This window comes from Nanorana parkeri, unplaced genomic scaffold, assembly GCF_000935625.1.
Source record: "Nanorana parkeri isolate BGI_ZX_2015 unplaced genomic scaffold, ASM93562v1 scaffold8, whole genome shotgun sequence".
Taxonomy (NCBI): Eukaryota; Metazoa; Chordata; class Amphibia; order Anura; family Dicroglossidae; genus Nanorana; species Nanorana parkeri.
The window spans coordinates 4,866-26,106 of NW_017306276.1; the positions used below are offsets into that span (position 1 = coordinate 4,866).

The 21,241-nt window shown below is 38.4% G+C and overlaps 1 protein-coding gene across 1 annotated transcript in view; it reads left to right on the forward strand.

Annotated features, from left to right (window-relative positions):
* Positions 1-381: 381 nt before the first annotated feature.
* Positions 382-21,241, forward strand: part of POSTN (periostin) — a 68,296-nt gene continuing 47,436 nt past the window's right edge. The window contains exons 1-2 of the mRNA XM_018554246.1: positions 382-569; positions 1,870-1,968. Coding sequence (XP_018409748.1) covers positions 448-569; positions 1,870-1,968 — 221 coding nt within the window. The 5' untranslated portion in view covers positions 382-447. The remainder of the gene's footprint in view (positions 570-1,869; positions 1,969-21,241) is intronic.

Consider the following 21,241-nt stretch of genomic DNA (forward strand, 5'->3'; position numbering starts at 1 on the left):
GCGACAATCAGTCTTGGTTATATAGAGAATGCCTTTTTCTCATCTACACTATTTTTTTCATTACATATAATTTTTTTTTAATTCTTTTACTCTTTAATTTTAATATTCATACTTGCAGGGCAAAATTAAAAAGTGAATAACCTTAAAAATATACCAAGTATGCACCAAATATTTGCAAGGAAAGTGACTCAGATTTGTATTACTCACATTTTTACCAGTGTAATATTTATTTCCTAGGAAGGAAAAAAAAAAGTTGGCCAGAAGTACTTCAACTTCGTAACTGATTTCAGCAGTTGCTGATCTTTTGTGGGGTGGTACATTAGTCTCAGGTTGAAACACTGGTCACCTCCCACAGAATTCCAGGCTGTATATAATCTGCCTTCAGCTCTATATCATTTGGCAGTTCTCCCTTTTCATTGACACGGAGCATTTGGGGGGACTAATACAATGAAGGTTATATTCTTATCCCTCTTTGCCATCTTTCTGCTGAATGCATTTGACCATGCAGAGAGTAATGGGTATTATGACAAGATTTTGTCACACAGTCGCATAAGAGCTAAGAAACAGGGGTAAGTATTTAGTTATTTTAACTTTTGTTAAAAATAGATACATATTTATAATATTTTTTTTTAATCCCCCATGATAATTTTTTCTTAGATTATAAATGATAATATACAGAAGGTCATCCATTGTTATTGTTTCTTCATTTTTAATATTTCATGTCCTTTCTTATAAATTATTCGATTTGTTACGTTTATTCTTAAAATTCATTGCAGCTGGAACTCTCAAACAAAGAACATAGATACAGAGCAGGATACTGTGTGCTGAAAGTTGGTAGCAGAGGAAATTCATTTTTAGCAGTATTTTTTTTAGACTTAATTACTATTACTATTTCAATCCTTTTATTCGTATTGATTTATTTTTATAATTATAAATGTTTAGTTTTTACATACAACATGTTTTATGCATAGTATATTCTTCTTCTATATTCCATTGTTCTTTTAGTGCATCTAACAATATTACAAGATGCTAACCAAGTGCTGTAGTTTTCTTCAGTTGCAAAAGTTGTGCCTGCAGTATTTAAGCTGATTTAACAAAAGAACTGACAGCTGCATATTTTCAAAGCAGCCTCAACACCGTGATCAGTGTGTATATATATATATATATAAATATATACACACATTTTTTTTATTTTTTTTTACAGTTTTGCATATTCACATAGTTGTCCTGTACCTTTACAATTGCAAGTTTGACTTTGTTCACTGGGTAGCAGAAACTAAATAATGAATTTCCCATATTAAATTAGTCTTAAAAACTCAAAACAAATTTATTTCAACAATCGATGTCACTCATATATGCAATAAAATGTTATTGACTAACAGTGATTTGCAAGTTTACAGTCATTTAGGGCACTTAATCTGTTGTTTGCTTAGCTGTGTTTGGTATAGAAGATGCTGAAGGTGGGTCTTTGCAGCCACTGATTGCTTTTCAGTACACTGGCAGCTCTGTGAACAAAGAAGCTTCCACTTTCCAGAGCACATGGCAATTGTACAAGGAAAATTAGTTTGGTGTGGTTTACTGCCTCACTGGTAATGGAAGGGAGCCCCCTGTAAAATGCTATAAAGCACAACTAACACGTTCCAGGGCACCTGGTGACCGCTGTAAAGTTCAGCACTCATAAAGCTATCTTTGTTTGCTAATTAAAGAACTGGCACAGGATAGAGTGGATAGCGATTTTCACTATTTTTTTCCACTATAGATACCATGACAGCGAATGCATAAATATAAATAATAGTAAGATAATAACTTAATGAAAAGTTGAAGTCATAATAATTTTTTTAAAATTTTCCTAATTTTTCCCTTGTTTAGCCCAAATGTCTGCGCTCTGCAGCAAGTTATGGGAACCAAAAAGAAGTACTTCAGTACCTGCAAGAACTGGCACCAGGGGGCAATCTGTGGCAAAAAAGCGTAAGTGTCAGGAGGCTGTCTATACTTTAAGTGCTAGTTCTGCTGTGTGGACCAGAGGTGTGCAACTTGAAATGCTTAAAAATGCCCTCCATTATTAGATTTACGATGCATTTCTTTGGGAATTCCATTTTGTGAGCTCTAGAATAATGGCATGTTAACAACTGGAGTCCTAATTTCCACATTAAGATAGTCACTACTGCACATTTACTATACAATGGGGGAATAAAGTAACAAGTGAATGTCATGCCAATAATGTGTTTTATATATAATGCAAAAGTGATCCAACAAGACTAAACGTAATAATGACTGAGGTCAAATAAGTTCCTTCTAAGCAGCCTGGAATAAATGACTTGTTGAATAATGGTTTCCTGTGGAAAATTAAATGTGTTCCAAATTATTTTCTGTATGGGATTTAGATGTATGAGCCTTGTACTGTACTTGATTCATTTAAACAGCTCAACAGAAGTGAAAACCTTTAAATAGTGATTCTGGAAACATTTCCTTGGCTGGATGCCCAGTATGATAGCAGTGGCAGTTGTGGAATAGATAGCGGAAGCTGTGGTCATTGTGTTGTAGCTCATGCAGTAGCTAGTTATTGATTTCTTAGGCAGACTAAAATACTGAAGTCACAGGATGAATATCGAGGACACTAAATATGTACATTGTAAATGTATGCAATATGTAAAGTAGTACTGCATTGGAGAATAGTTCTAGATCCTATGAATGCAATCCCTGGTTTGATCCATTTTGAGTACATACATTGGGCACCTGTATATATGTTGGTTATCAGAAGTTGTCCACAAAAACGTGCATGGGCCAGGCACTTAGATCTGGGGCAAAAATGTCAACCACAAAGTAGATCAATCCAGGGCTTAAGTTGGTAGGCTAAAGAGTAGGAAACGCAAAGTGAGTGCAGTTTTTATTCTGCGCTTATTACCTCCCAGTCCCCTCTGTGGGAGATGAAATTCCTCAAAGGTGCTGTAAGGCATTACATTTTTATAGCTGATATAATTACTTTACCTTTTAGGCATAGGAATTATGAAAGTCACACCCAGCTATACATCTAAAACACCTTTCTTATGAACAAAAGAGGCAATGAATTGCAGCCCAAGGGGAAATGTAATTGCTGCCAAGATCAGACATCTAGTTAGGCAAAAAAAAAAGAGTGGAATCAGGTTGCAATGGACAACAACTCATATTTCCCTTCTCTTAATCTAAGAAATTAGTTTGGTTGATGTTTCTCTTCAGTATAATAGCATTTGTTAACTAGCCCAGAGCAGTATACTTGTATGCAGAACAATTTGTATATGAATATTTAAGCATCTTAGAAAAGACCACAAATGTAAGGTTGAATTCTGCATTCACATCCTAGGTGTTTGCTGCTACTTCTCATGTAAGTGAAGCAGATACTTCACACAAAGCAATGTAGAGATAACGGTCATACATGTCTAGGATAGCCTAGAGTAGTGGTACAGTTGTTTGCACAGCTGTAGCCCTGGGGTTCTAAGTTCAGTTCCTATTAGGTCAATAGCTAGATGTATTTTGTATGTTTTCCTGATGATTGTGTGGGTCCCCTTTAGAAAGTCCTGTTTCTTTGTATGATCTCATTCACAAGTATACTCTGCCTATAGAATATAGTGCTGATATGCTTGAATTACAATAGCAAGAACACTCGATGCAGTGATGTATGTAAGCCATAAGAAAATATGTTTGTTAGACTTACAACTCTTTAATATGTTATTCTCATCTTAGCTTTTATATTTGCATTTTTTGAAAAGAACAAAAAGGACAAGTGATACAAGAGGTGGTAGTTGTGTGGGAATGAATTGTTTGAGAAAGTGATAGCTCAGTGGTTAGGTTGATGTGGGATCGGTTTCTATGAAGAGATGAGTGTTCATGGATCACCTAAAGACAGATAGAGTAGGAGATAGCTGGACATGTTGGGGTAGGGAGTTCCAATGGATGGGAGAGACTTTAGAAAAGTCCTGGAGGTCTTGGGAGGAGCGGAGAGGACGGTTAGGGTAAAACTTTGAGATGTTTTTTCCAAATGTCCGCCGGTGAGTCCAATTTTATGTTATCAGCCACTTTGTCGCTTCGTCGCTGAAACAAACTTTAAGTTTTATTTATTAGATTTTTGTTATACACCTGAAAAATTGATTACAAAGTAAAATATATTCAATGTGGACACTGTAGGTTAAAGAGATTCTCTGTGAAGTGTCACAAATTTAGCTTACACTTGCACTAAAACTTATCATGTAGGTGCTGGATTGAGATTCATTAAATATGTTAGACAGTGCAATACATTCTGGAAACAACTCTATGCTTTGCCTAGAATCATACTCATATGGAATTAATCCTCATAGGGACCCTGTGACAAACTTTGTGTACTGCAACTAAGACCACCCTGTAAAAGGAGTAGGTACATACTTACCTTTCTGTTAGTGTTCAACAGCAGTCTATTAGTATCCAGCAAAAGTCAATGTCCAGCAGCAGCCAATGTTCAAAGTTGAAAATTGACTACTGCTGGAGTAAATGTTGACCACTACAGGACACAGTAGTGACATAGGGGTCAGCAAAAGGGACCACAAATTGTGGTGAGAGACCAGCTAGTGGACACTCCCAGAAGTGTTGGATACCAGTAAAGGGCAGAGATTTGGGATGCAGCAAAGTTTTAGGATGCCACTCATTGGAAAGGTATGTATTTACTGTGTTTTTTTACAAGGTGGACTGATTTACAGTATAGAAAGTTGGCAACAGGGTCACTTTATGGCAATGTAAAGATCAAAAATCATTCAGAAAATGCACCAACTTATAGCAGCCAATCAGAAATAATCATTAACTTGATCAGGTACCTGATATTTGCTTGGTTGCTTTGGCTTATTGTACTTGTTAACATTAAGCTTGATGAGCCCTGCATTGAGACAAATGGCTCTGGCTAGAAAGACTTTAACTGAAAAATCATAGCGAAGCTCACAGAATCTTAAATACAGGGGCTTGAAGTATGATTTACTAAAGGTGGAAATTTTGTCTACAATCTAGCAGTGAGGCTGGGATGATGTATTTGTTCCCTTCTGTAGGTAACCCATTTGATAAAAGTATGTGGGATAAAAAGCCTGAGTGTCCTGCAGAGCCAAAGGAACCGCAGATTAGGGAGTTTGTATGGATTGATAACACTTCTGGTCCGAGGTGTGTCTTGGAGCATGTCTGGAGTGAATTTTGATTCCAGTATCTGCTCTTGCCATGAAAGGATAAATCTTTACATTTCCAACCATTCCCCAGTTTGTTAGCAAAGGGGATTTGGGACTAATCTAGATTTGTTCCAATTAGTTGACATACATCTAATCCCTTCAACACAAACATTTCTATCGGTATCCTAAGAAATGTATTGTTTCTTTCTAGGTTTTATTTTAAAATGTAAAGCCCAATAACTTGTTGTAGGATTATTTTACCACATATGTGTTTATTTAATAAGGCGGTACACATTGCTATGTCTACGTGCAAAATTCAGTACCCCATGAACACCAGTGCATCATTTTATGAGTTTATGCTATGGCTTACTACACTTTGTATGTCGACACTCTACTCTGTGCTGCTTAGATACCTCACACAAAAAGTAAAACTCAACAGTTTAAGGGTAGGTGCAGACTGTATAGGATCCTGGCTCTATGAGACCAAGAGTGCCCCACCTGTAATTTTAGGGTTCATTGAATGTATGAGAACCGCTCCTGTGGTGTCCATTTGCCATTGGCTGTTTTGAAGAGTGTTTTGGAGAGGATATGTCCTGTACAGATACTTTTCACTGTGCTCAGCAAAAGAGCCAAGTGCAGCCAAGTGTATGCAGTCTAAGAACACAACTGAGAAGGTTCAATACAATTCGAAAGCAAAAGATGAGGGTTGCTGGGTCTTGTTTGGACTGGACTGAATGCAGTTTGATGCAAGCTGGTCTCATGTTATTTCAGATTGTCTGAATACACCTACGCTAGTGTATGGTATTTAATGCACTAATGTTAAATGTTCAACGTTGAACATTAACTACTGTACATCATTTCTATGAGTGTAAACCACTAGGGGGAGTTCTTATACCTCAATCATTGAAGCACACTCTAATAACAGTTTTCTTCGACTTTGTTTTTTGTGTACATATGATTTGCATTATAAATGTTTAATTATGAATTCAATTAATTAAATAACTTTAATATGTGTTACTGTTCCAATCAGTTTGCCTTTTCGTTTTCTTTTGGGATCAGAACTCATTTTCTGGAGGTATTTAATTGATATTATTTTTTGCTTTCAAAATTTGGAATATGCAATGAACAAATAACAAACACCCTTTAACCGCTTGAAGACCAGGTGTTCAGACCCCCTTCCTGGCCAGGCCATTTTTCAGTATTCAGCGCTGTGGTACTTTGACTGACATTTATTCTGTCATGCAACGCTGTACTGAAATTAATTTTATACCATTTTTTGGGGACAGATAGAGCTTTCTTTTGGTGGCATTTAATCACCACTTTTATTTTTTATTATATTCAGGAGAAATTACTGAAAATTTTGAAAAACAAAAGTTTCTTTTTTACATTATGTTATAAAACAAATAACATTACCCACTTTTTTGGTAAAATATATAAGACGGGGGCACATCGGGTAAATAGACACCAAACATGTCAAGCTTAAAAATTGCGCGCACTCGCGAAATCGCAAAAAAACTAGCATATCCAAAATTGGCCATAGGTGACGCTTTAAAAGCTTTTGCAGCTCATCAGTTTCGTGTTATCAGTGATTGATGGCCCTAAAATTATTGCTCTCAATGCGACGTTCGCGGCGATATGTAACATGTGCGGCGTAATGGGCGCAATCGTCGTTTTCGCAGGTATGCGCACCTGACGCATGTTTACATGCGTGTATGTAGGGGTGGGGACTTTAAAAATAAAATAAAAAATTATTCTTTTTTATGTGTAACTTAAAAAAAAATTGGGGAAACTTTACATTTTTTTCCTTTTTTTTTTCCACTTAACTTTGTTGCTATCACAGAGGGGGCTAAGAAACCCCTATATGTAATAGCAAAAGAAGTGACAGGTCCTCTTTATGGAGACATCAGGGGTCACCTAGGACGATCTGCTTCATCAGCTTCTCTCCAGCATCTGAAGCTGGAGAGTGACACGAGAATGCGGAAGTGATGTAATATACACCACTTTCGCATTCTGACAGCAGAGAGGAGACCGGAGGGAGATCGTGAACCGACCTCCCTCTGATCCCTTGCTACAGAGGCACTATGCTGGTCCCGGGCTCGCACCGGGCACAGCGGAGCCCGGGATCAGTGTGACAGTGGGAGGGCGCACATACCCGGAGCCCATACAAGCGATCCACCGGCTCTATAGCCGGCGGATCGCTTGTATGTTAACAGGCATCGCTGCCGGTTTTTAAATTAGGTGTCTTTACAGCTAGCGCGTGCCGTGCGCACGAGTGGGCGGGACTAACAGGACATGTATACACGCCTAGTTACATCCAAGAAGGTAGTTAAAGCCAATCTCCTGGGAAACAAATGATAATTAACACACTGCACTGGGTGTGTAATTTATTACTAAAAAGCTGTCTGTTTTTTTGTGGGGGATGGCTGCAAAGTCTAAAAATCTTACCTTGCAGCATGCTGGCTCCTTAACATAAGTCTTAGCTCCTGGGTGCTGTGGGTAGTGCGAGGTGCAACTCAAGCAGTGAAGTGCTCCATTTGCATCGCCCACCCCTCCTCACTATTTGCCTATTAATAAAATGCCTTGTATTTTTCTCAAATAATGTAAGGCCTTCTGTGATTTGAGGAGGAGAAAAGGTGTCACATCTCGGCCCCCTCCTACACTTGTGACTATTACATGTTATTATTGAATTTGGGGTACAAAAACAGCCTCTTCACACATCTGTAAAATAAAAATAAAAATTATGAATACATGCAACTATTGTACAAAAGGAGACATACAGTATAAAGGATCTAAAGAGAATCCTACAAAACCAGGCATTGTTTGTGATTTGGGGTGGTAGCTAGCTAAATATCTAACAGCCCAGTGGCTTTGTGGCTAGCACGTCTCCCTCTGGGGGTTTTCTGGTTTAAATCCCAGTCAGGACACTGTCTGTGGGGAGTTTGCATCTTCTCCTTGAACTTGCCTGTGTTTCCTCCCACATTCCAAAGACATGCTGCTAGGTTAATTGCCTTATGTCATGTATGTGCATGTATGTATGCATATGATATAGAGCCCTTAAGTTGTAAGTTCCTTGAGGGCAGGAATTGATGTGATTGTGCAGAATACAAAGCGTTGTGTCAGTTGTCAGTGGTATATAAATATCTATAATAAATAAATATATCTGGGTTGAAGACTGCTTTTAGAACTATATTATAATGCATTTGGTGAAAACATCATCTTAGAGTTCTTTGGAACAGTTCAAAAAGGTCCTGCTTAAAGCTAATGCACAACTACAACATATTGTTAAATGTACATCATTGTGTTTAACATTAGGGTAATCTTTCAGCTTATGCTATTATCATCTGCATTGTAGTATAGGTATAGAACACAAATGACCACCCAAGCTTTTAGCTGGTCTGTAGGAGGATGTTTGAGTAGTAATCTTGCTGTGTCAGCATGCCATTTTAGCATTTCCCAAGCCCTAAGATTCACAGTGAGAGCTTATTTTTTCAATACCGCCTTTGTGCTACAAAACGATTTGTGCTGTAGCTGTCCCTGTGCATTGTTTAAAGTTAAAAGTTTAACATATGAACTGCTCCACACTGTCCAATACTTATTCTCACTGGTTGGTTTCATGTTATTCAAACCTAATTTATACTCCAATGATAACTGAATGGTTCAGAGTTGTTTTTACATATTTAACCAGTGCAATCTTTAGAAGAAAGTTAAAAAAAAAACATCTTCATCAATGGTGATTTGCCTGATCCACTTAAAAAAATCCAATTTTCTAGGTTTGCAGCTGCCAACTTACTAGGTATTTAATACTGCCTGTTTTTTCTTTTCATTAAAAAAAGGAAACAAAAAAAGAGTTTGTGGTAATAATATCAGATTTCCAAACCAGGCATGGTGTTCCCATGGACATAAACATTTGTGCTTTCTTCCTTCCCCACCACCATGCTAACCATAACCTGTATTCGCAAAGAACCTCAAGAAAGGACCTGAAAAAAATAGCTCCTTTTCAAAATACCAATTATGCACTGCGGAATGTGGGAAAGGATTGTGTGTACTGTGCTATGGTAAACCTATCTGCTCCCATGAGCATCCTACCCTAACCCCTGTCCTTTGAACCAGTTATATGTTGCCCAAGCTTGTGTAAATGTTTAAAAAATTCACACAAAAGGAAGAAAAAAAACCCTCCCTCATCTGCAGGTTGCCTTTTCTGTATACAAATTCTGTCAAGGGCAATATCTCCGCTGAGGAAACCCTGTCTCCATATTCCCCCATGTCTGGAGTTTCCAGTTGTAGACATTTTGGATACTCACTGAAATTATATAAGACCTACCCCGAACTAGGTCTTATTTTTGGGGTAGGTCTTATATTACAGAAATCCCCGAAGATAGCACTAGGTCTTATTTTCGGGGTAGGTCTTACTTTCGGGGAAACACGGTAGTAACTGGACTGTGTGTTTCTGGGATATTCTAATTGTTCAGTTCTTATACTATCATTAGTTCATCATGTAGAAAGCATTGGGGTTACAAACAAAAAATTAAACACAATCATTACCACTAAATAAATGAAATAGTTAATAAAATTGCTACTGACTAGCATTGCTGCTAGTTAATAAAATTGCTGCGGCCTGAAGGACTCAAACTCACATCCACCTCCGGATTGCTGCCAACTCCACAGCTTTGCCCAGCTGAATAAGACATACAAAACCTCAATCACGGGTCAACAGAGCTTATCCAAAGTTCCAGGTGGTTTATTGAAGAAGCATTAATCTCAATGATAGCACTGATGTATGAACGCCTTAATGCATTTTATGCCAGATCACTTAGTCATAAGACTCTTATTACTAAGTATTTTCTGAGTGGAATCATGGTGTTTATACAGCACTCTTATCATTGTTATTAATGTTTCTTCAATAAACCTCTTGGTTCTTTAGATACATTGTATGGACCTGTGAATGAGGTTTTGAATTTCTGATAATACTGATATCATTTTGGCGGGATCCCAACATCTTTTATGTTTTAATTTAGTAAACCAATTTTCAAAAAAGCTATTTTATCAGCTATTTTTCTAGCTCATAGTAAAATGTATTTTCTATATTCACTGGGTTTAGGAGGATACTTATCAGTATGTTTGTGGAGGAAAACCCGAGCAATTTTCATATTGATAGTGTCCCATGTGGGATTTAAACCCAGGTGCAGCAAAAGCTACTAGGAATAATCATTTACCACTTAGCCATCATGCTTAAAGTCCAGCAGCTGTAAAATCTGTCTGACCACCATACATCAATGATCTAGTTTCTATTGGGAAATATTTTACCTTATTTTATATGATAAGAAAATATCCCTATATAAAGTTGGCTTCTTCACTGACAGTGGTGTATAAAAGGAGTTGCAGAGGTAACAAGTAGTACTGGACTCATGTCACTTTGGACCCAGCACTGACCCTGATTTCAGAATGGTGGTCCCCTTATCCTTCCCTATGGCAAAGTATGAATGATCTTGATTTACTTATTAGCTAGGAGATGCTGTCATCATTACCAGTTTGTTATATAATTTATTGTACAGTTTGTACATTTGTCTACATATACAGTGAGTGTTATTGTTAATGAGGAGAGATATGTGGTGTTGGCTTACAGAACAGATATGGTTCCTGTGCTTTAGCATGAGTCCCTGTTTACTAAGTTTTTATATCATACACCAATGAATCCAGAAGCTCAGTCATGTACATTTGTACATGACTGTACATGACTCAGTACATTTGTTTAAGATTTCTACATTACATATGAATTAAAAGAAGCTATGGTTTGATGATAATATACAAGTACGGATGTGGTTGTAATCCAATCAAGTCAACAATTCTGAATATTCATACCTGATTTGCCAATAAACTCACAGATAATTATGCTATCGTCATATCTTTTGGTTTGACTATGATTTTTGCCTTTATTGCAAATCACATAAAGAAATGGATCCTCAGTTACACTCCTTCACACAAACAGTATTGATATACAAAGTCCAATTACACTTAGCTCAGCCATAATGCAGTTTAGACCCACAAAACTGGAGGTAGTGTTTCTGAGTTCCAATGTTGACCCTAGCATGGATCAGATTAGGCCAGCATGACCTCCTGGCATACAGTCTATATTCAGGGGGCAGCACCGTCTGGGCCTGGGTTACAGCCCTGATGCCTAAAAATAGACCCACAACATTTTCACAAAAAATTCTACAGCAGTGGAGGGCTTACTACGAACCCTTACAGAACAGATTTCAGCTGTTTTACTCAATGCCTGGTCCAAGCCACAAATAACAAATTTATAAGGGATTGGCTAGCTGACAAGACAGTCAAGACTTCCTGAACCACATCCTTGACACCGAACTCTGTAGCCTCCCTTACAGAGTGACTGACAGGTAACTGTGAATACAGGAAGTCCAGAACATTATGTTTAAAGAGCTATTTGCCAAAAGCAGGGGCGGGGAATGAGCAGGGACAGTGTAAATTGTTTCACTCTCAGTGAGATGCATTCTCCATTACATACATATGTACATGAGGTGATACCTTCTTACCTTATAATGAACAGAAGCAAACAGAGTCTAATTAATAGGTTATATTTCAATTTTAAGCTAATATACCTATACAAACCCCATGGAAATGTCAGCAGGATCATTTTAAAGTTTCTACACTTTTACATCTGTTACATTTTACTTTAGTATCTTCATTACAAGCTGGGCAGAGATCATGGTGTTAATAACAGTCATCTTTGGTAATTTGGAATCTCAGGGGACCAGTCATTTGCAGGACTTTCTAGGACCTTTGGGGTCATATCAGTCATGCTGAATAGGGATTAGAATACATCAGAACTCTCTGGTCTTGTTTCTACAGCTATGAGGAAGTTTACAGAAACATCAATCCTTCAAAAAGTTTAAACGATGTCAGTGACCTATAGTCTAAGTGTATACTTTTGATATTTTACAGATTCACAAAGCTTACAAAGTCTACTTTATGTTGTTTTTAATTGCTCAGTTCACAGTATACACATTTTATCATATTGCAGTAAAAATACAATCTTTTGTTATTGAGATCATCATTATGTAAATAAACTTATGTGTTAAAAACCTTGTTTCCATGTACAACGTGTAGTTATTTTTCAAAAGGGGGCAGCCATCACATATCTTGGCTCTGCTTTCTGCTCTGCAGCTCTACATTGACAAAGCTTTAATAATTATTTTCTCAATATAAGTCTTTGAGTCTACTAAATCATTGAAAACAATGCACAAGGTAGAGTACTTGAACCTAACCACTGAGAGCTTCCTCTGATGGCGTATCTACAAACTTCTACGTAAAAGACAATACCAAACAAATGAAAAAGCAATTCATGATGATTTATGATAGCAAATATGAGTTTAGTGTAAGCACTGTGGTAATAACTTAATTTATATGCTCACTGAAGATACATTATACTTTCTATTTACATTCTGGTTGGTCTTGATATGTAATGGGATCATTTAATTACTGTATGCACACATTTATACACCAGTATGTTACCCAAGCTGCAATTTTCTCATGCAGTGGTCTCTCTGACTAATTAGAAATGGTTTAAGAAACTTACAGTAGATTAAAGTGTCCAGTATGTTTTAACCATTGTTTAGCATGAAACAAAAATCTTCATTTTGCCCATTAAATGTAGGAATTGAAGCACAACACCAATTAATACAGTCCAGATACAACTTTCTTCATTTAGGGTCAGGGGGACTTTCAAATAAAGTAACCAATGCATTTCTGGGGTCCAAAATACACCCCCTTCTTTAGGGTTTAATGAGAAAAATCAAGTATTGTCTTCCTTATAATGTAAAGCGCTGTGCAAACTGTCATCACTATATAAATCCTGTATAATAATGTATGTGGGCTACAATCCATGCAGCTTGAAAGTTGTATTTGTTGTGATGGGAGATCTTTAAGGTTGTCAGTAGCTGGTTGGGTTTCATTTTAGATATGGCAGAGACTATGACAGCAGGAGAGCTAACACATCTTAGTGTCATTCGTTTTTACAAGACATTGCTGGTTGCGGGCAAAAAAGTAAATTTCTGATATACTTGTGTGCCTACATTCATATATTCTGCATTTTCAGTCATTTATTTGTGTATTATAGATATGGAAACACTAGTTGGTGCACAATCAGCATAGCTATATGAAAATAACTACACGTAGACTGACCATCTTGCAGCTCTGGTACTTGCCAGTAGATCCTGTGTGCCTGTTTGGACTTGCTGGGGGATTGAGCTCCTGGGGACATATCGGAAATAAATTGGCTTAGTTAATGAAACACCAAAATGCTGTCCCTTCTTTTGGCCCTCCATGCTGCACAAAACCATTTTCCTAATTTTGACTAACCAAGATCTGGCAAACTACAATAATTAGGGATGCACCGAGTAATGCTCCGATACGGGAACTTCTGGTTAGAGGGAGATCTCCCACTGACCGGCGGTGCCGAGGGAGCATGGAGCCGACTTCCTTTCTAATCAGGAAGCTGGGTGGCGGGTTATGGCCTGCCTCCAAACTACCTCATTGGCTGGCTTCACTTGTTGCTAGGCTGCCTGGCTTCCTGACCACTAAGTAAACAAGCAACACATCATGATCCTCCACCCGACTTCCTGATTGGTCAGGAAGCCAGGCAGCCTCGGGAAGCGAAGCTGGTGTTCTTTTGATAGAACACCGGCTTCCCAAGCACAGCCTGACTTCCTAATTATCATGGCACACGGCACCGGTATCACTATTCTGTATTGGTGAGTACAGGAAAAAAATATCAGTACTAGATTACAGCATCCCAACATTAATATAAGCTGACATCCTTTACATTTGAGATGCTTTTGGTCCATTTTGTTACTGATAACTTGCCTACACATATGGCTATTAGCTTTAAGGAATGATATTCTGCACTTGGTATAAGATTTGCATTTTGATTCAAAGCCTGGGATATACAACAGTCAAAAAAGTGGTGTTGCACTTATTGGAGTTGATTTTACCAAAGGAGCAGAGGCTGTGTGCATAGTAAAGTGAATGTTCATTTAAAAAAAAAACTTTGTCCATCTAGTCAAGTGCAAGTAAAAATTAGTATTTTCAAATTTCTCTTGAAGATGATTGGATATTCAAAGTAAGCACAACTTTACCTGATTTACTAACATGCAGGTTGCAAAGTAGAAATTTGCTTTGCTAAGTCCCTAGCCTCTACTACTTGGGGGTTCATTAAGTCCAGTAGCAGTAGGGCAGTGTTGCAAAATGCAAACCTAAAGCAAGAACAATGCAATTTGCCTTATGGTTTTAATTCACACCAATGTGCTACACTAAGGGGGTTACCCTGATGAAAAAAAAGACACTGCGTTTTTGCAAAGCACTATTTGATGCACTGTACTGCATCACAACAGACTGAAGTCCATAGCAAAATCATAAAGTAAACAAAAAGACAACAAATGCATTTCAAAAACTCACTGCAATGTGTGTACAAAACACAATACAGCGCAGTGCAGCCTAAAAACGCATAGCGGTGTGTGCGAGCATATACACATGTGCTATGGTGTGAACTATTCTTTAGTAAACCAATCACATTGCCTGTTATAGGAAAGAAACTAATTCCTCAGATCACAAATATATTCTTTTGTAGTAAATCATCTTTTAATTTTAGGTTATATTTAATTTTTTCGCTTTTCTGGAGCTCTTATTTTTTTTAAGTTTGGAACAATTTAGATTTCATTTTTTATAAAGGCATCATGGATTGCAGACTGTGTTGAAACTTGATATCTTTTGTGAAGATTTGTGAGTCTGCGATTCTTCTTGAGTTCCTGTTGTAAAATATCCCAGGGGTAAAAGACTGTACTAAGAAATGAAGATTTGAGCTGCTTCACAGAGAAGGCTCCATCTGTTTGCTATTAAAATCACATGCCCATGACAAATTCTACCTACAGATCTACATATTGTTAGCACATTTAACTTTCTAAATAAAGCTTTCATTTTTGTAACATTTTGTTTACTTTAAATGTTGGAAAAAATTACCACTTAGTTTAAATAAATCTACCAGGAAGTATTTGAACGTAATTGATTGAAGTTAGCTTTGATTGAAAGAAATCAGAAGTAATTGTTAGCATCTTCTGTAATTTGTCACATGAGTCATGTGCTTTGTTATGTGAGTCATGTTTGTAAGGCCTTGATGTAAGTGTGTAGATGCTAATTTACTGTGGAAGGAGGGGAGACAAATGCTAGTACAACTTTTATATTGCATAATATATCCTAATATGCATGTTTTATTGGCCAGACACATGAATACCAAGAAAGTTAAGAGCAGTCTATTTTGCTTCCATCCTGGGGCACGCAGGTGAACAATGGTGTAATATGTGCTGACATCTTCTTAAACTGATTTATCTAACGGCTAGGGAGCAAATATTTCCATCTGGTCTGACGACCACTCATCCAGTGTTTATTCTCAGAACTGATCTTTGCACATATGTACACAATCAATCATCCAGAAATGGCCAATATTGTATGTACCCTAAACTCTTTCATGCCTGTGGATAGGTCTGTTAGCCTGGAGGCTCTTACTTAAAAAGAAAAGCATTTGATGATTAAGAGTTTAACATGAGTATGAACAAGTCTAGCTTTGCATCGAATCTTTGGAACAGAAGAGGCATACCTGTACATGGTCCAAAGCTCACAAGGTTAGGATGGACTGCTCTCTCTAAAGCTCTCATTGTCCAGCACAGTGCCTTTACCACTTGCAAGCATTCTTTGACTAGTGAGCATCAGATCTCTAACAGTATTCATTAACAGAATGGTGGGAAACAGGGCCAGGGCCACACTGCTGGCTACAAATAAAGGAGAGAAGCTGTTCACCATGGTCTTGTGAGGGTGACTATGCACTCCGAGGAGGAACATTCTTCCCTTTCCTGCGCTGTTTTTCCTGATGTTCTACCCCAGGATGCTTCACACACTAACAGATGGGCACACTAAATAAGCAAGATTTTTGTGGCATAAATTAGCACGTTGACATACATTGTTGGCATACATCAGGGGCATGACTCTCTAAGACATGATGGGGTTCATAGTCTCACCACAGCTGGAGTGCCAAGCATGCCTACCCCTGGCATACATTGTTGACCTGCTTTTTGTGCCTGAACAGCTGATCTCCAGTTCTCCAGCCTGTGAATGGACAGTGAAAAGAGATGTATCTAACCAATTAGCTCATCTTTCTGTCAGTCTGCTCTCGCCTTCTATCAGCATGTGCCTTTTTAGCACATGAGCACTGCAGCACAACTGTTTGGCTCCTTTTGCTGCTTCTACTCTCTCCCAGTTTTAGTTATGCTATACATGGACTGCAAGAGGTTACTATTAGGTCAGATTTAGGTACTTACACTGCTTGCATTTGAAAAATAAATTTAATGATGTATTGATGAACACAGAGCGTTTTTTTTATGTCTGCCATATAAAAATACAGTATATGAAATATTGTCCCCACAACTTGATCCCCATTGTCTCTCTTTTTTATCACTTTCCACCCTTTTCTATCTGTTCTCTTAGTCTCCTTAGGCTTTAATCCTACCATGCATTGCACTGAACCTGAGCCACCCACCTACTATGAATCAATGGGCTGGTTTACAAGTATTCATTAAATACCCTAACAGTGGATGTGTCTGGTGGGCTTCTTTGTGCCTTTATTTTATGCTGTGTTATATTATATTATATAAATGTTCCCCTCTGCAGACTTATCAGTCTGTTAACTCTTCACTACAACCAAATAAATATATTGTTACTAGAAATATAAAACTTTTATAACATACTTTACACCAATTTGTAGTTTAACTTTCTCCTCCTGTAATTTAACATGTATGTTTCCACAGTATATTGTATGCAGACTAGAGCCTAGTATGCATTTGGTCCAAATCACCCTTTAGGGAATTAGTGAATTTTGACCTTTGCCTCTAGATGATACACATACCTGCACAGGCATGAAAGGCATGTTGCTGGATGAACTTAACACCAAGATGGGGATTCAAATTGTTTTTCCCCAGGGATATAATAAAGGAGGATTTAACACATTTATGGCTGTATTCAGAGCTGCAAATCATAAATAGTTTAAAACTTTCTTTTTGGGAGGGAAAGATTTAGTCTATAAGTTTATATAAGCACTTGGATTCATACAAACCTCTCTAACAGACGTATAATAATTCCACTATCAAAAACTGAAAACAAAAAGTTTTCAATGTAAATACACTTTAAATGAGAACTATGGCGAGAGTGAAATACACTCATCCCCACAGTTACAGTTGACATGTGACACTGCAGCTGTCACATGTCGGCGCTATAGATCGAGAACTGAGCAATCACATACCGCTGATCGCTCAGTTCACGATCTACTCCTTGCAGAGAGTGGTGACTGTCAGTCACCGCTCCCCACAGGGGTACCCCTCTCCATTCCTTCAGTGCAGACTGCAGGGACAGACAGGGGAGGGGACGGGCATAGCTGGCTCTGGCTCTAGAGAGGCAGAGCCTGCTGTTAATCAGTTAATGTGCTGGATCCCTACAATATTGTCATAATCTTTCCCAGCTGCAGTCTGCGATGTCTGCATATAACTGGCAAATACCCACTATATGCTGAGTTTTGGGTCACAGGAGGACAGTAATAAATGTTTGTGACCCAAAAGAGAACAAACACCAAAAAATATTTGGTCACAGTTATCTTTTAATATAAGAACACTTATATAAGAACACTAGTAACGAGAACAAACTTAAAGGAGAAGTATGGGGAGAGTAAACAAATTCTCCCCAATACTTAGAGCCGGCGTGGGACACCGCAGCTGTCATCTGCCTCCTCTAACACTGAGAGCTGACCAATCACATGACCACTGATCAGTCAGCTCTGGGTCTCTGCTTCCAGTGGAGAGCGTGACTGTCAGTTACTGCCCCCTGCAGGGATTCCTGCTCCTCCAGTGTTGGCTGGAGCTACAGACTGGAAAAGGAGCAGGCATGGCTGGCTCTGACTTTAAGCCACATGCCACATGCCAAGAAGCGAGCTGTCAGTTAGGGTGTCGAGGTGGATCCCGATAATATTGTCAAGAACCTTCTCGGCCATGCAGCAGCTTTGCTCCTTCAACTGCTAGCAGGCATAAGTCTTGTTTATCAAATTGTCTGCCAAAAGGAAATGTCTGTATTGTCACTTAGCAAGCAGGTAAATTCAAGCCAACGTTCTCCAGCTTCTAAAGTTGAGTCTTATTGATTGCTATTAGGCAACACTGGAAGTTCTCCAAGCCAGTTTGCTAAATTAGTTTAGGTTAAATCATTTTGCTTCATAGGACACATCTCTCTGCTTTTCTGTGAGACTGAGCTTGTATCTGAACTGAGACAGATGTAATAAATATTGCTTGATGAATGTTTTGTTAGATAGTTGGAGTGTTCTTGTTTTATGGGTCCACTTTATGTAAGGCATAATGGTAACGGGGAAAGCAAAAAAAAATTAACTATAATGTTGCCACTTATTTCATGGAAAGCTAAAGCACACGAACATGATCTCATCATGAATCTCCTGAAACTGTGAGTTTTTCCAGACATGAGTCTTGAATTGTTGCCAAGACTGTTTCCCAAAGTGCTAAAGTTTACTGGATTTCTTTTGTGGGAGTGTAGATTTTTCCTTTAGCTTTTTCACCTTCATTTTCTTAGCTGTACAAACCATGCTCTTATTTATATAAAATGATTCATAGTATCTCTATAATGCATACGTATGACTACTACCAACACTGCTTCATAAGTAAAGAATCTTTGTTATATATCATGTGAAGCATAAAGAGCTATTAAAACCTGAAACAATCTAAAGCCTGGAGTATATTACATAATACTGTTTTCAGGTATGCTGAAAAGACATCCTTTAATGTTCAGGGTTAAAGTGTAGCTTGATAAGGATTAGCAGGAGTAGCCAAAGATGTATTTCCCATAATGCTGCTGGCCAGGGGTCAGTGCTTGCAGTGTGACAAGGGACAGCACAAACTCACACAAGTTACAAATTGGATACTTTCAAGGGAATTTATCAAAACTGGAGCAGACAAAATCTGGAGAAGCCGCGTATGGAAACCAATCAGCTTCTTTTTCATTTTCAAATCTTAACTGAACAAACTGAAGAAAGAAGCTGATTGGTTGCCATAGACAACTGCTCCAGTTTTGGTAAATGCCCCTCTTTTTGTTTTAGTTTTTTTACTCTTCTGTTACCTCTGGACGCTTATAAATATATTCAGAAAATTATTTTGGGCAGGAGGACTCAGGATTTAGTAGGAGGAGTCGCAAGACTCTGTAGGTCAAGCAACAGGCCTCTTTCCCTTTGTTTGATGGACTATATGGTTGATAATGCATATGGGTCAGCATTTTGCCTCCAAAATTACACTGATATTTAAATGGTTTGACAGACAGGACACATTTAATACAAAAAGGTATCATTCATTTATGTCTAGAACAGAATGATGTCTTAATACAGCCCTGAAGGTAGCACTACTTGGACACCAATGGATCAGTTGTTCCCTTTCCTTTGAAAACTAGTTCTGAGGTTTGGTTAATGGCATGAGCTGTTGGATCCCATTCATTGTGATGAAGCTCCATCCTCAAAAACTAGACTAGTACCCACGGATGACATAAATGTTCTGAACACTACCAAGTCTAAGAAAATTACAATTTAAGAGGATTTCTACCATGTTAGAAAAAGTAAGACATTTGTCTAAATACCAATAAACGTTGTATCAATTAGATTATTAGTCATGTAATAAACAGAAATTCATATTGAGACCCCTGCGTCAACAGCAAAGGAAAGTCAATGTGCAGGTGATACTATAGCAACTGGTTGAATGCTTTTTTCATGCTCTAGATACATTTCGAAAATACCCTGATTGATGGATAAAGGCAACTTCCTCAGTTCTTTCTTTTCTCGCTGATACTCTATATGCATGCTGTTAGTGTTTTGCAATGATCTTACAAAGTTCTATCATTAGATCAGATAGGACTGTCTTCCCAGTGTTTGGGTAATGTGTATATTGTAATAGGTTCTTGTGAAGATGCAGTGATCCCTGAGCATTCCATCAAAGTATTACCATGCATGTTCCCAGGTGATTCTAACCACAAAAGATTTGTGTCTGCAGGTGGAACGTGCCTTTCCTGTTCTGTACAGCTTTAGATCCTCTCCTCTTTCTTTCTACACCACAACTTGGGTTGGATCTTAGCCGAGCTTCGGTATAATTAATTCCGTTCACAGGTGGATTACATTAATCTAAGCTAAAGTCATTTGTCAGGATACCATGTCTTTATTTCATGTTACAAAATACTCTTCTATTTCTCTAATTTTAAAAGGTGCAAATGTTTAAGTCAAATGCTGAATTTCAGGCAAACAACAAAATATACCAATGGAATACATAAGAGAGCTGTTTTACCTGCCAAAGGATTTTCATTCTTTGTGCATCCAGTTGTGAGATTTGTTACACTTCTGCCACACTACACAGCCCAGTCTGGCAGGAAGGAGAGTTGATTTTTCTCAGTTGTAGTTAAGTAACATTTACAGGTCTTATCCTTCTCTCAGCCTGTGACTGGAAGCAGCAGACTGAGGAACTCATCTCTCTGCCATTCTGCTTTTCCTCCTATTAGTATGCTCTTTGTTAGCACTGCAGCAAACAGGCTCTTTATGCAGCTTTTTCCTTTATCTTTCTGAGCTCTGCTGCACTGACAGTAGGCTGCAAGAGGCTAAGGGCCATCCTATAATGAGGCGGTTGCCTTAGGTAGCATCCCATTGGGTCATGTGGGGGGCAGCCGTCCCCTTTCAGGCCAGAGCGTTCCAGGTTGGTAAGAGCTCTTAGCAACCTGTGACACTCTTGCTGGCATGCTACCCCGCTCATTGATGTCACTGGTTGGCAGGAGCTAAGCAGGATGCTCTGGCTGGCGTCCCGCCAGGCTCCTGGCAATCAGTGATGCCAGTGAGCTGGGCCTGAAGCTGTGCACCACAAACTACCGCCATCCCCCCAACCTGGAAAGTTGACTGTGAGCTGCTGGCACCCTCCAACCCCCCCGCCCCCCGGCCCAGAAGGTGT